The sequence below is a fragment of the Melopsittacus undulatus genome, chromosome 7 (genome assembly GCF_012275295.1).
Source record: "Melopsittacus undulatus isolate bMelUnd1 chromosome 7, bMelUnd1.mat.Z, whole genome shotgun sequence".
Taxonomy (NCBI): Eukaryota; Metazoa; Chordata; class Aves; order Psittaciformes; family Psittaculidae; genus Melopsittacus; species Melopsittacus undulatus.
The window spans coordinates 57,724,362-57,737,534 of NC_047533.1; the positions used below are offsets into that span (position 1 = coordinate 57,724,362).

A 13,173-nucleotide genomic window follows, 5' to 3' on the forward strand; every position below is an offset into this window, starting at 1 on the left:
CTCCTGGGAAGAAAAGGATTAAGATGTAACCTTGGGTCATAAGAGGTTACACAATCAGGATTTCCCATAGCAACACTGAGGAAATTAAATTAATGGTGAAGATGCTCAGCTGCTGAAACACAAGGAAACCCTGGAAGAAACTAACATGATTAAAAAACCTGAATTAATTTTTTTATGCAGAGCCTCAAAACACAGATTTGGCAGGTATACTCCTCAAACTCACTTATTTATTCATTCATTTTAGTGGCCATGCTTTTCTTAGTGAATTATTCTTTACAATTCAAGCAGACATGTAGGAAAGTGCCCAGTTCTCACATATTTTAATACACATTCTACAGTATCAAAAATGAAAGTTTTTGAACTATATATCCATTTCTATATGTGCACATCTGTGTATATTTCCAAAGATGACAGCTGAAAAAGGGAATATTTGTTTCTAATCTCTTAATTATAATTTTTTCTCCCCCTTGGTGCATTAATTTGACAGCTAAATGTTTCTGCTCTCACTGACGGGTGACACAACAGAGCCTATCAGAGTCCTAGTTTTTGGCACCACCTCACTCCTACTTTATGCTTCAGGCTACTTCCCTTCTGACTGATTCTTAATTTGAATAAGCTTTCACTGAAGACTGTATCAGAACGGCAGCAAGTTAATCTTATTAAACCATACGAGTTTAAAAAAATCAGAGCTTGATGTCAGGCTGGCTCTTTTCAAACTGGTATACTTAAGATCCAAATTAGATCATGAGTAAAACATTAAAAGGCACTAGAGCCACTTAAAAGTGAACTTCCATTTCCAAAAGAAATTTCTGGACTTTGGGAACCCAGGACTTATGCCAGTTCAGTGGGAACAAGGCTCCTGGCTGCAGTGAGTGCTTTCCAGTGTTTTAAATGCTCAAAATGTAAGCTACAGAGAAAGGCTGTAAAGACATAAGCATTTACCTCACTTATTGTCAATACTAGCACAAACACACAGGCCTTACTGAAGGATACTTTAGTTTCAGGAGGTTTCTACTCCCACCCAAAGTCTCCTGACAAAAAACACCTTTGGGAAAAGCTGTGTCAACACTCACTGATTCTGCAAGCTGATGCAATGAGGTGCCTTTTAAGCACTATAAGAGAAAATTTCCATCCTCTTCCTCTCACTCTATAAAGAGTATTTTGGTTTTTAAATAATTGACAAATGTTTATAACTTCAGTTTCACTTTAGCCACCTCTTGGCATAGAAGACTGAAGTAATTAGATATGGGGGAAGGGATGCAATTCATCCTTTGCTTGTCAACCCACTTGCATGAGCAGTTTGCAGCAAAGTAGGTGGCTGCTTAGTTGTCCTTAGGCCCCCTTGACTTCCAGCAACTTAGTGAGATGACCCACCTGGTACTTTTCCCATCTGGATGCCATCCAGGCCATAAAAAATAAAGTTTGTGGACATCTACTGGCACATTTGTTCCTGTGCTGGCTTCAGACAGCCCCTGTCACATGCAGGGTGTTACACAAGCAACAAAGTGTTTCCTGGATTGCAGCCCAACACCACAGACATTAGCTGCATTGTTTAGTGCCTAGCTTTAACTCTTTGCATCTAGCTACAAGTGCAACTAATCAACCAAAATTGATTTTCCAGAGCTCACTCTAATCCACTGCATTGAAGGTGACCTATGTTCTTTGTGTGTATGTATAGTTAAGGGGGTTGGTTTGGTTTTTTTTAAGGTATCTTGGTTATGACATGCCTGTGGTCAGCTTTCGACAACCTTGCCAGTCATTCAAAAGGGTGCCGAGGATCATTTCTGATTTTAGAGAGATCTAAAGATTTGTCCCCTGCTCCCCCAAATATTAACAGTGGATATTACTCATCTGCCTTTGTACATGTCCATTACTCATGGGAAAATAACTCACAATACCAACTTGAGTGCATTTTCAGCCCACCAACATGCCTGAGGATGGTGAGATGTCTGATTCAGATCCAGACACCTGCAACAAGCACTATGCAGAACTAACCTTGCTCCCTCTAACCTGATGGTTGCTTTTATATTTTACTCCACATATTTGCTAGCATGTCAAGGACATCAAGGATCTGACTTTACTTTCCGTCAGTGTTAGCTGGGCATCGCTGTAATCATTTAAGTAGAACAATCTGTTCCAAGTGACCAAGAGAACCAATAATTTATCAGAAACAGAATAGGCATTTTGGGGAAGGACATAATTATATTTGTGTGGTTTGTAATACTCTTGAGTCAAACAGGGACATTTCACATAATTCAAAGCCACTTGGGGAAGGGAAGAGAGAAAGCAGGCTTTCCAAAGCAGAAATAGTCTCAAACTCTCAAATTTATCACAGACATTTTTTTCTGCCTCCTCTGTTCTTTTGATTTTACTTAAAGAAAACCTTCAGCAATTGAGTAGGCTTCCCAAAAGGGGATGGGGGGGAAGAGAAGAGCAAATAATAATCAGAAGATAACATCTTGCCTTGATATAGGTAAATGATGCAGCCTGAATGGATCACGGCAGGGGGGTTGGAACTAGATGATCTTGAGGTCCTTTCCAATCCTAACTATTCTATGATTCTATGAAATAGAAAGCTGTACTGTTCATCTTGTCTCAAACATGGCAATGCCAAATTAAAGGGTATTCAGAGAAAAATAACAAAAAAAACTTTACACATTCTTAGCACGAACCCAAACAACTCTTATAAGAAGAAATATTTGAAAGATCATAACTTCATCCCTTGAAGAACAGATAAGTTAGACACGATATGACAAACACATACAAGCTAATGAACAGAAATGGAAAAAAAAGTAGCTTGGATACCTCTGTTCTCAGTCTGAGGAGGGATGGCAATGAAACTAAAACCTGACCAAAAAAAATTGTTTTTCACATGATATTATCCTACTGGACTTAGAGCTCCTAAAAGTCATCGTGACTAGGGGCTTGACGAGATTCAGAAAGGATTTGGCCATTTATATGAACAGCAAAAATATCCAGCAATTGCAATTAATGCTAACCAAATCTAAAGACAGAATATGAAAGAACTTGGGTACTGGAGTGAAAGCCTATCTGTATAAGAAATCAGGATGAAAAAAAAAACATGTGGTAGCAGAGATGGCACATCCTGCCCTGAGGCAGGCAGGACAGGGGACAGGGACAGACCAGTGACTGCATGGGTAAACTCTATTTCCATTCCAGCATCTTTTCTTCTGGACAACTCCAAATCCTCCCTTCTTCCCTTGCATTAGTTTTATGGTTTTCTACAGTTCTCTTGCCCATAATTCCATCTCCCATTCCTCACCGTGTCTCTGCTATAAAGTTTTTCCTTTGTCACAAGTCCTACTCCTGGTAACAGCATGTAATATACTGCCTACTAGGAACTGAGTGGTAAGGCTGTAATTCAGTCTGGAGGTTCTACTACTGCCTGTAAACTACTCACTGTCTCCCAGTTTACGATGTCAGCAGGACTCCACCTGAATTAAGGCTTCTACTGTAAATAACTGACACCAATGTATTATCTTATACATAATGCATAGAAGATGGCTCCAATAATAAATTCCATATCCTGCCTTTCCATTACAGTTGCAGCCCGCCATCTTTTATGCATTTTACTTACTGATACATAAAATCGTTCTCCTGAATCATAATGGCAGCAAAACCTTTCCTTGGGTCACTGCTTCTGATAAAAGCTATTCATTCCCTCTTTTCCCCAAAGAGATTGAAAGAAACTTCAGCTCATCCCACTAACAAAGCTCACACTTAAATTTAAGGACCATGTTGATGATCCCGGAACATTGCATGTGTCAGTCCATATTTTTGACACTGGCAAGTGAATGATTTGTGCCTAATGCCCATCTTTTGCCTGTTTGAAAGTTGGTATCAGCAGGGTATTACAGAAAACTGCACTGTGGATGCCAAACTGCAAGCATACAAAGGTAAGTGAGGCCTGCAGGCAACATTTCCAGCCCCAAAGAGGAGTACAGAAAATCCAGGCATACACACAGAGTGAGTGTGGTATAAGCCAGCAGTAGCTTTACACATCTTCGAACTGAATATGGAGTTCAAGCTCCAAAGATTCCACAAATGATGTAGTCAAAACTGCTGAATGAAAGCTTTGAAATATCCCAGAGAATAGACAATCCCCTGTGTAAAAACCCAATTTCGACCTCAGGCACAGACTAACTGAGCTCTTTTGTACACGAAGAAAAAAAAGCAAGAGAAACTGATATAGATGCACTACTTCAAAGTCATCTTACCTCACAGCGCTTTAGCCATTATTTATAGCCAGAAGACTAACTGGAGGAGCATGCATGTATCTTCTTACTCAAACCAAATTATTCCTTTGTTATCTTAAGCTAGTATAAATCCATTTAACCTGAATAAACCTTATACACCATCTTGCAATTCTCTAAATTACTTTAAGCCTTGTGACAAAAAGACTGTCTGAAGACCGAGCCCTGTGATGTCCTCATAAGGCTGTTATTTTCAGGCAGACTGGATGTAGCAAGACTTAGCAGAAGAATCTTGTATGTTCATCACTTCAGCAATTTAGGCATTAAGCAGGAGTTGCCATAGGCAGAATGCAGATGCCTGGATTTAAACTTTGCTCTTTGGGCACCTCAGATAATGGTTTTCATGGTACAAACCCATGTTTCAGCAAAAACAGAGAGCAGTACCCAAGGAGCTAGAGCTGCATCTTCTCTGACTGCCTTCCTTGCAGTTACAGGAAAGCTTCCTATGTGCTTGCACCCACCTCCTGCAACACGGTAATAAATACAGTATTAATGCCAGCAGACACCTCTTATCAGCAATGTCTCCATCTTTGCTTAACACTTCTCTGATTACAAATTAGTAACTGCTATTCTCAACAAGACTCAAAAGTTCAGAAAAATAATGACAGAAATATGTTTCACACAGGTCTTCTCCCACTGGCAAAAGCAACAATGCAGCAGGTTTTCAAGGGCTAGCCAGTCCCTTCTCTCTGACAGGCTGGAGTCAGCCACTTTCACACTAGTAAAGTAATAGATGGAGTAATAAACCTGAATTTTCCCTGCATGGTTTTCAGCACATCATGTGTTCAGCACTTCTGAGGCCACTTCAAGACATGATTTATCCAAGAGATTATCCCATGTCTTCTCTTTGTCAGTTAAGGCCAGTGAGGGGGAAAAAAATGAAGCTGTCTTAGAGTACAGTAATGATTAATACCTCCAGCTTCCTCCAGCCTGCGCACTATGGGAAGGGCCTTTCCCTTTGGCCGTGAAGGCCACTGGTTGTCCATTGCTTTCTCAGCTTAAGCCTGGATTTTCTCCAATGATAGCACATTGAGTTTGCACGTTAACAGGAACCAAAAACCAACAGCCACACCACAACACAACTGTCAGTTTTATTTACTTTAAGTGTGGTGCTTTATAGCTTGCCACAGCTACCAATTGGCACCCGGAGAAGCCTAAAGCATTATTTTTGGTCTGCAGAGCCTTCCATAGTTTGGAACCTAATTACCTTCAGAAACTACCGTCTCCCCTTCATCTGTTACCATGGTAGCTGCAATCAGCTGAGATGCTTGGGCTGACAAGCCCTGATTTACTAGGGTACCAAGGCAATTCCAGGGGGCTGTCACCCTTAGAATTTACTCCTCTGCTTGGGTCTGAGAGCATTTTTAGGAAAGGAAGAGGCAGGATAAATTAAGACTGTACAGGCTGGGAAATAGCACCCTTTTTTAGAGTGACTCAACAGCTCAGTGCACATTGCTTCACTAGCACTTACAGGTGCTTTAGGTTTTGTTTGTTACTAATAGTATATGTGCCCTTGTCGCAGGGCCAAGGTGCAGATGAGGTTAGTAGACTCTGTTTCATTTTAAAATATCTTTCTGCATGGTGAGAAAACAGACTGCTTAATCAGTTGATGAGACTTGTTTTCTAGCCTTTAAAATCAGAATTCAGGGAATATAAGCTACAGTATTCCCTGTTTATTTCTACTGGTTACATGTTACTGTTTTTCTGTATTGATGTTTTTCACATGGAAATCTCAAAAGTGCCAGACTTATGCTTCCCAGAAAGAGAAAATCCTAGCTTCCCACTGCAACATCTCAGTCCTTCAGAAAGGCATTTCCCATGCCATCTGTGTGATAACATATTTAGAAAAATTAGTACTATCTTGGCACTCTTCACAAAATGTACTCTGGATGTAAGGGAAGGTGGAGCGGTTCTTATCAAATGGGGCATTCAGCATCCTAGTCAGAGGTGATGGCAACGTATAAGCAGAGGGCTGTTTCCTCAGAAGCATGCCATTAATTTTGCAGACACAACTGTGCTGCAACTCAGCTGAAGCCTGCTCATCCAGTCCTGCTGACAGCCTTGTTATCACAGAGCTTCCGGGTATGCAGTTCTCCTTGTCCTGCACATCCTCCCACAGGCACCAGGATAAGCTACTTAATATAAAAACCACCATGAGAACATCCCAAAATTGGTATGATCAAAACCAGTGGCCACTTAAAAATGGTTAACGTGAATTACCCTATCTCTAAAATACAGATAACCCTGCCTCTCCATTTCCCAATGCAACAGCAGATCACTGGCATTTGAAAAGTGCCTTGAAAATCACAGGTGCTGATAAGCATCAATAACAGCACACCATGAGATGTGATATTATTACAATAATAATGGCACTCATTTTGCACTCCTGCATTTTGCAGGTTATCATCCAAAAACATTGATGAAACACAGCCCTTCAGGAGATGAAAAAAATCTTTGCAGTATAATGCAAGCTGGTTCATAGGATCTCTATATTTTAACCAGCACTGTGCAAAGTGACTGTTGCCATCCTGAATACCAGGACAGTTGTGACTGCCCCTCCTCATATAAAAGGATCAGGCCTTCTGAATCATGAAACTAAACTGAAAGCAGCTGACAACAGTCCTACACTCTTAACTACACTTATTTTTTAACTCTAGGCTTCATCAATGATGTCAATACTGAAACCACAGGGACAAACCACACAGATTATACTCAAACCTAAAGGAAACTAGCTCAGCTAAGCAACTGCAGTCCAACATGATGGCATCTAGTAACTCCCAGCTGTGCCTCCCACAGAGCTACTACAAATTCTGTTATCTGCTCAGTCAGCAGAGCAGACTAGCAGAGCTGCAGCATCCACCTGCCAGGTCCTGAGCTGCGCCACACAAGGGTGCTTTGTGTGGGGCAGACAGCACCATAACCAGCTGCAGCAGAGCAGAGGGTACAAGTCCTGATGCACTGTGCAGACTACACATCCTCCTCTGGAGGAGCCACAGCTTCTCTGTCCTGGGAGCAGCAGGAAGCTCTGGGCAAGAGGTGTCTTTACTGTGGGACACAAAACAGATCCAGTGCTTTCTTGAGGGAAAAAGAGAACTGAGCAGTTTTCAGCCCTCATCCCCAGGACAGAAGTGGCAACAAGAGCACATGAGCTATGTAACACTCTACTGTGGTAAGAGGCAAAATTTGCTCCCCTTGCAAATTGAGCTGAGTTGCTGAGATACTAGTTCCTGGGCAAGAACTTTCTACATTTTCTACCTTTTAAATTCTGAAAAGGCAGAAGGAATTTTGCTTGGATTTTAGAAACAGCTGCTGAGACCTGTGAACACTTCCCCCCCTTGCTCCTCTGTTACACCTGCTGGTTTCATCTTATTATTCCATCCCTCTTTTCCTTCCTCCAGCTTAAGAGTAGCAGACAATGGTTGGGGTAGATGACGATACCTTTACTGCTGATATTGGGAAAGCAAAAGGAAAGCCTTGATCTCACATGTAAGGCAAAAAAATGTGCATGATCTCTGTAGTTGTACCTATATGCCAGCCATTCTATTCGGACTCTTCCCCCCCCCACATTTTAACATTAAAGGTTAAAGCTTACAGGAAAGGATAAGGAGCTTGGTAAAACAGCTGTTGCAAATTACGAAGTTAAGCACAAAGGCAGTACTGACAGCATACAGATCTGTGAACAAACATGTAAAACCCGATTCACTCATCTTCTTCATTGCATTGGCTTCATTCAACCCAGGAAAGATCTGTCTTCATTCCACAAAACGCTGAAGCATGAGCTTCAAAAAGCAGCACGTGCTGGCATGTTTATCTGAATCAAGGAGAAAGCAACTAAATGTTTAATTCCCTTGCTCACACTGCAACCTTAAATTTGGGTGGCAGTTTTACGATGCAACTAGCTTCACAAAATTGTAGTGAAAACACCAGCACGCAAAATGTAATACACAGATTTTTGTCTTCCTGAGCTGGGTGTCTTCTTGGTAGGAAGCATCCACAAGAAATTCAAGAGAGCACGCTAAAAGCTATTTTTTTGTTCAGGGTGCTTTTTAATAGACTAAACGGCAGTGTCAACACTATAAAAACAAAGGCAACTCTTATGGGAATAAGGAGGCTGCTCTTCCTTATTGTTCACCGAGAACCCCGGCTGTTTGAATGGATGATATGTTAATTTTGTAGCACAGTTTCTCAGGGGAGGACATAGTGAAGTCTTCCATGGTACAGTGCTCACAGATTACAACGGGCACGGTTAGAATTGTTTGTTAAGGCCCTAAAAAGATGCTTCTCCAAAGCAAACATGCTATGAAATACATATTTCTCTAACCATATCAGTAAAAATTTAGTCCATAAAGCACTCTGAGTTTTTATAGGCAGTTGCTGCTCAAATGCTTGAAGGAAGAAATGGCAAGTAAGAAACAAAACAGGCCACAGCAATATAATTTCCTATAAAATAGCTCTCTGCAAGTTGTTTAAATGTTTTTTTACTTCAAGCAATATTCTCAAGATTTGAGAGACTTTTCAGGGCAACATTTGCATTAAGAATTCCTTTTGTCCCCCTTTGCACAGGAGGCTTCACAAACACACCATCAGATTTATGTCTTTCCCTTTCAAAATAACCCCACATATTCATCCACAAAATTAATTTAAACAAACATACAGAAGAAAGAAACACACTACCTCACCTGTTCAATTCTCCTTTTTATTTTGGGGTGGGGAGGTTTGTGTGTGTGCGCTGAGGGAGTAACTGCTAATACCTACCGTAAATGAGCTCACTTGCAGCCTCAGCTCACATACTGACATTTCTGTCTTAAACACACTTTTCTTCCCATCTTTCCCTCTCCCCCTCCCCACAGCCATGCCAAACTGTGTCTAAGTCAGCTGTACAGTGTAGCTGATTAAAAAATGCCAACAGTTAGACAGCTTACTCTAAAATCTACAAGTCAACTGTGTATCTACGAATGCAATAATTAATCAATGCATACAAGAATTTACTGCACATACTGTTTTTCTTTGCATATGCAGACAGCTTCAATTGCCATGCAGGTTACACTGTCATGAGAACCTTCAGTTCCCAGTAGCTGCTTTCCCACGCTGCAGCATTAGCAAAGACAAGCTCATTATATTAAAGCTTTAATTCATCTGCAAAACCACCCAAATACTGCTGAATTTATTAATTTCACAGGTAGAGGCTTTCAGAAAAAAATGCCACAGTTAGTGCCACAATTACTAGGCTGTCACAATTCTCCTTTTAAAGTACTTTTTTCTGAGGCTCAGCTATAAGGCATACTTTGAGCTGTGAGCTGGCAGACTGGTTTGCATCTGAAGAACATATTTCATTTTAATGGTTTTATTTTTAAATTGTTTCAACTCTTTGAATTAATGGAGATTAAAAAAAGAGATGAGACTGACATAAAATGCAAAGTAGAGTATTTTTCTTCTTTTAACCTGCCTTTTAACTAGAATCAGGTTATATTTATTTTCAAGAAACACAATAGTACCCAATTAATAACACGTCTGCACTCTTTGTGGAAATTGATAATCGAATGGCTCAAATGGAAAGAGCCACCACCCTTTCTTGAGCCTGGCCACTGACAAACAACACCAGGTAAGGACTCACAGATATTAATATTCACTCAGTAGGAATTTGCTTTTCCCTTGCAAGAAATTTCTCCTTCATCCTCTACAGCACCATTTCTGCCCAAATGGGAAAACAGAGATGCTTTAACTCAGAGGTGAACTTCGCTGTTAACTCTCTGCTAAGCCATTTGAGTCTGCAGTGATGGTATCTGGAGCTGAGCAATCAATGTGAGTTTTCACCCTAGCACCATGGGCACACACATGATTATGTGCCCTCCCTGACAAAAGGACTAATGTTTATTGCAGACTTGCTACATGTGGGGACTGATCAGAAGATTGCAGAGCTCTGCATTTGGCTTGGAAGAGAGTGCCTGGAGGACACTACTGCATACATATAAAAATATTAATACTTTGTTCTCTGTAATGGCCCACAAAGGGGATGACATAGTTTTATTCTGCCAATATGCAGAGGATTAAGGGTTTCTGCTTGAAGCCACTAACAACCTGAACAGAAGAATTACAGTAATTCCACTAAAACCATGCCAAATCCAAGGGACTGGCTGATGGCATGTTCATTTGTCTTGAAAAATGCAACCAGTACAATCCTACAAGCAGAACTTCAACCAGATAGGCAAGGAGATTCAACTTAAATTATGGGCTTATAGGAACCATCTTTCACAATACCTCAGCATTTTGAGATCTAAATCCTTGACATAGAGCAGTTCTAAAGGCACCTGAAAGAATAGCTGTTAGCATGTCAAATATAGATGAAACTCATGCTTTCTTTTGTGTTGCTCACAGAACTCCATTTTTAGCACAAAGTGTTTCACAGCAAACAATAGCAAGATACTCCACTCAAACTTTGCACTGCTTCAGCCATTAGGTCACCATGCAAACACTTTTATCATTACTTCAATTAGCAAGTTTGCCTATGTCAATACTACTATTAATACCCCAAAATACTAACTTTTATTACTATTTAATTAAAAGACAAATATACTGAATAATTATTCATTTGTAGTTATTAGGAGTAATGCACTGAATGCAATTACATGTCAAGCACTTGACTTGTTCTTCCCACAACACTTCTTGTGCCAGAAAATACCCTGACAAATTCAGCAACAGTTAAAGGCTTTCCATAACCAGGATACCTCTAGGTTGGAATAAATTCTTAGGCCCTGGCTCTGCAACACAGGAATCTGTCTACATGGTGTATATCTTTGTTACCATTTCCAGTTGCAGTAGTCACAGTTAGTAGTAATGGTCATTATAGAGAAATTCAGCAAATCTTCTGAAAAACCAATGTGAAAGCAAATTCTTGAGTGGGAACTCAGATCCTCCCTAAAATTAAGCCTAGCACCACAAGGAATGATGGAGACTTTTTTTTTCTTCTTTTTTTTTTGTATTTTGATAAATGCAAATTATCCTGAACAAATTATTAATTGTTTAAAGGTGATTACTGGCCATCTGTTTGAACACAGCACAGAAAACATTGAATGTGTATTTGAGAAAGACTCCACTTACAAGTTCACTAAGAGTTTTGATATTTAGCTATTTCAGAGATAAAACTGAGATGCAGTGGGTATCAAGTTAATTGATTAGTAGTACTTACAGCAGTTACTATTTATATTACATGATGTTAACCCAACTCTTTCAAACCCACAGTCAAGCAACAACAGCTTTAATTCCATGCAGGAACTACACAGGGACTAAGTACCTGCATTTTCTCATGCAAACACACAAATTGGTGTGTACATACCAGATTAAAAAACAACAGTCAGCAAACAAAGAATATTAAATACTATACCTTTGAGTCATAATCTTATAGGCATCTGGCAGATAACAGCGGATATTCTCCATCTGAGCAGGATCAGAGTCACAGATTTTATCATCAGTCCTCCCATAGTTGGCACTTTCAATCATGATAACATCTGTTCCCGGGCAGCGAAGCTCTATGGGGTAACTCTCACAGGACAGTTCCCTTCGGACCACAGCCATGGGGACCGGGGCACGGCTGAAAGCTGCAAGGATTAACACAGAAAGACAGCAAACATTTACTTTCCACACTGAAGCAAGAACTAAAAGCAGAATGACATTTAGCAGCAGGTTTTATCCATATGCTGTACTGAGATAGTTTTGGTATCTTTGAGATATGGTCTGTAGAAATGAGGTCGTGGCTTGCTGGCGGCCCACAGAAATCACTTCTCCACAAAGCGACTTGATTTTTTCATCTCAAAAAAAAAGCTAATGATCCCTTTTAAACAGGGCTTTAGAAATCAGCAGCAACTATGGCATTGTTATTACTTCTACTTACCAGGTGAAAAAGCTAGTTGGCTTTGATAATACAAAATTACAGTCCTGTGTTGTACCTGATCCACCGGGGGAAATTTTCTGACAAGCAATCCAAGCACCAGGATCCCACCTGCTCAGCAAGACTGCATCTGCCCTACTACAGATGTAATAACATCTGCATTGCTCCTGCTCCTTTTTCTTGATCCTTAGAAAACGAGACTAATGGCTTTTGCTGTAGCCTGCAGCATGCCTGCAAATGGCCTGCAGGTTCTGGCAACTATCCCAAAGTCTGGGCCCTGCAGTGATATTTTCTATGGAAAGGCCAATATATGGGACACTGAGTGATTAAAGTTCAGTCTCAGCTTTGTGTTGGATCTGCCTGGATGTTCAATAGTGGCACATACTTGTAAAGTTAATTTAAAGAGCTCTCAGAAATCTTACCTGTTTTAAAAGAAATCCAGGCTACAGTTTGCAAAAGAAAAAAGAAACACACTTTGAGAAAACTTGAAAACAAAGCCCTAAAGTATTAGCGAACAAACTCATCACATGACAAAATGCAGTAATATTTCCAATCTTTACAGCCTCTTTGATCTAAAGGTTTTCAATAGCTTGAAAAACTTGAATTCATTAATCCCCCAAATATCCATATGACATATAGATTGTCTTTGTCATCTCAACCACAGAAGATCTCACAGGAAATACATGGTGAACCTGGGCACCAAATACTTGGATTTACCAGCTGAATATATCAGCCATGAGCTGGAACAATAGCTAACCCTTTTCCTTTCCTTATTGCACATGAATGAAAAATCACCCACACCAAAAATGCTTCCAGCTGTAAGGACAATGTGCCCTTCTGGCTCCATTTTGTACTCCTTCCAACCATAAAACCAAACATAAACTAAACCTGTATCCATGTGATGGTCACAGAGCAGTCAGGGAAGGTTTAACCCTGTAACAGATCAAGGGCCCATCTGACACCAAACATCTTTCAAGAACTTGCTGCCTCCCAGCCCCACTATAAAACCACCAA

The 13,173-nt window shown here is 40.3% G+C and overlaps 1 protein-coding gene across 1 annotated transcript in view; it reads right to left on the bottom strand.

The window, feature by feature from the left end:
* The window catches only part of ADGRL3 (adhesion G protein-coupled receptor L3), a 413,903-nt gene that overhangs the window by 255,385 nt on the left and 145,345 nt on the right, over positions 1-13,173 (bottom strand). The window contains exon 3 of the mRNA XM_031048551.2: positions 11,656-11,869. Within this exon, the coding sequence (XP_030904411.2) occupies positions 11,656-11,869 (214 nt within the window). The remainder of the gene's footprint in view (positions 1-11,655; positions 11,870-13,173) is intronic.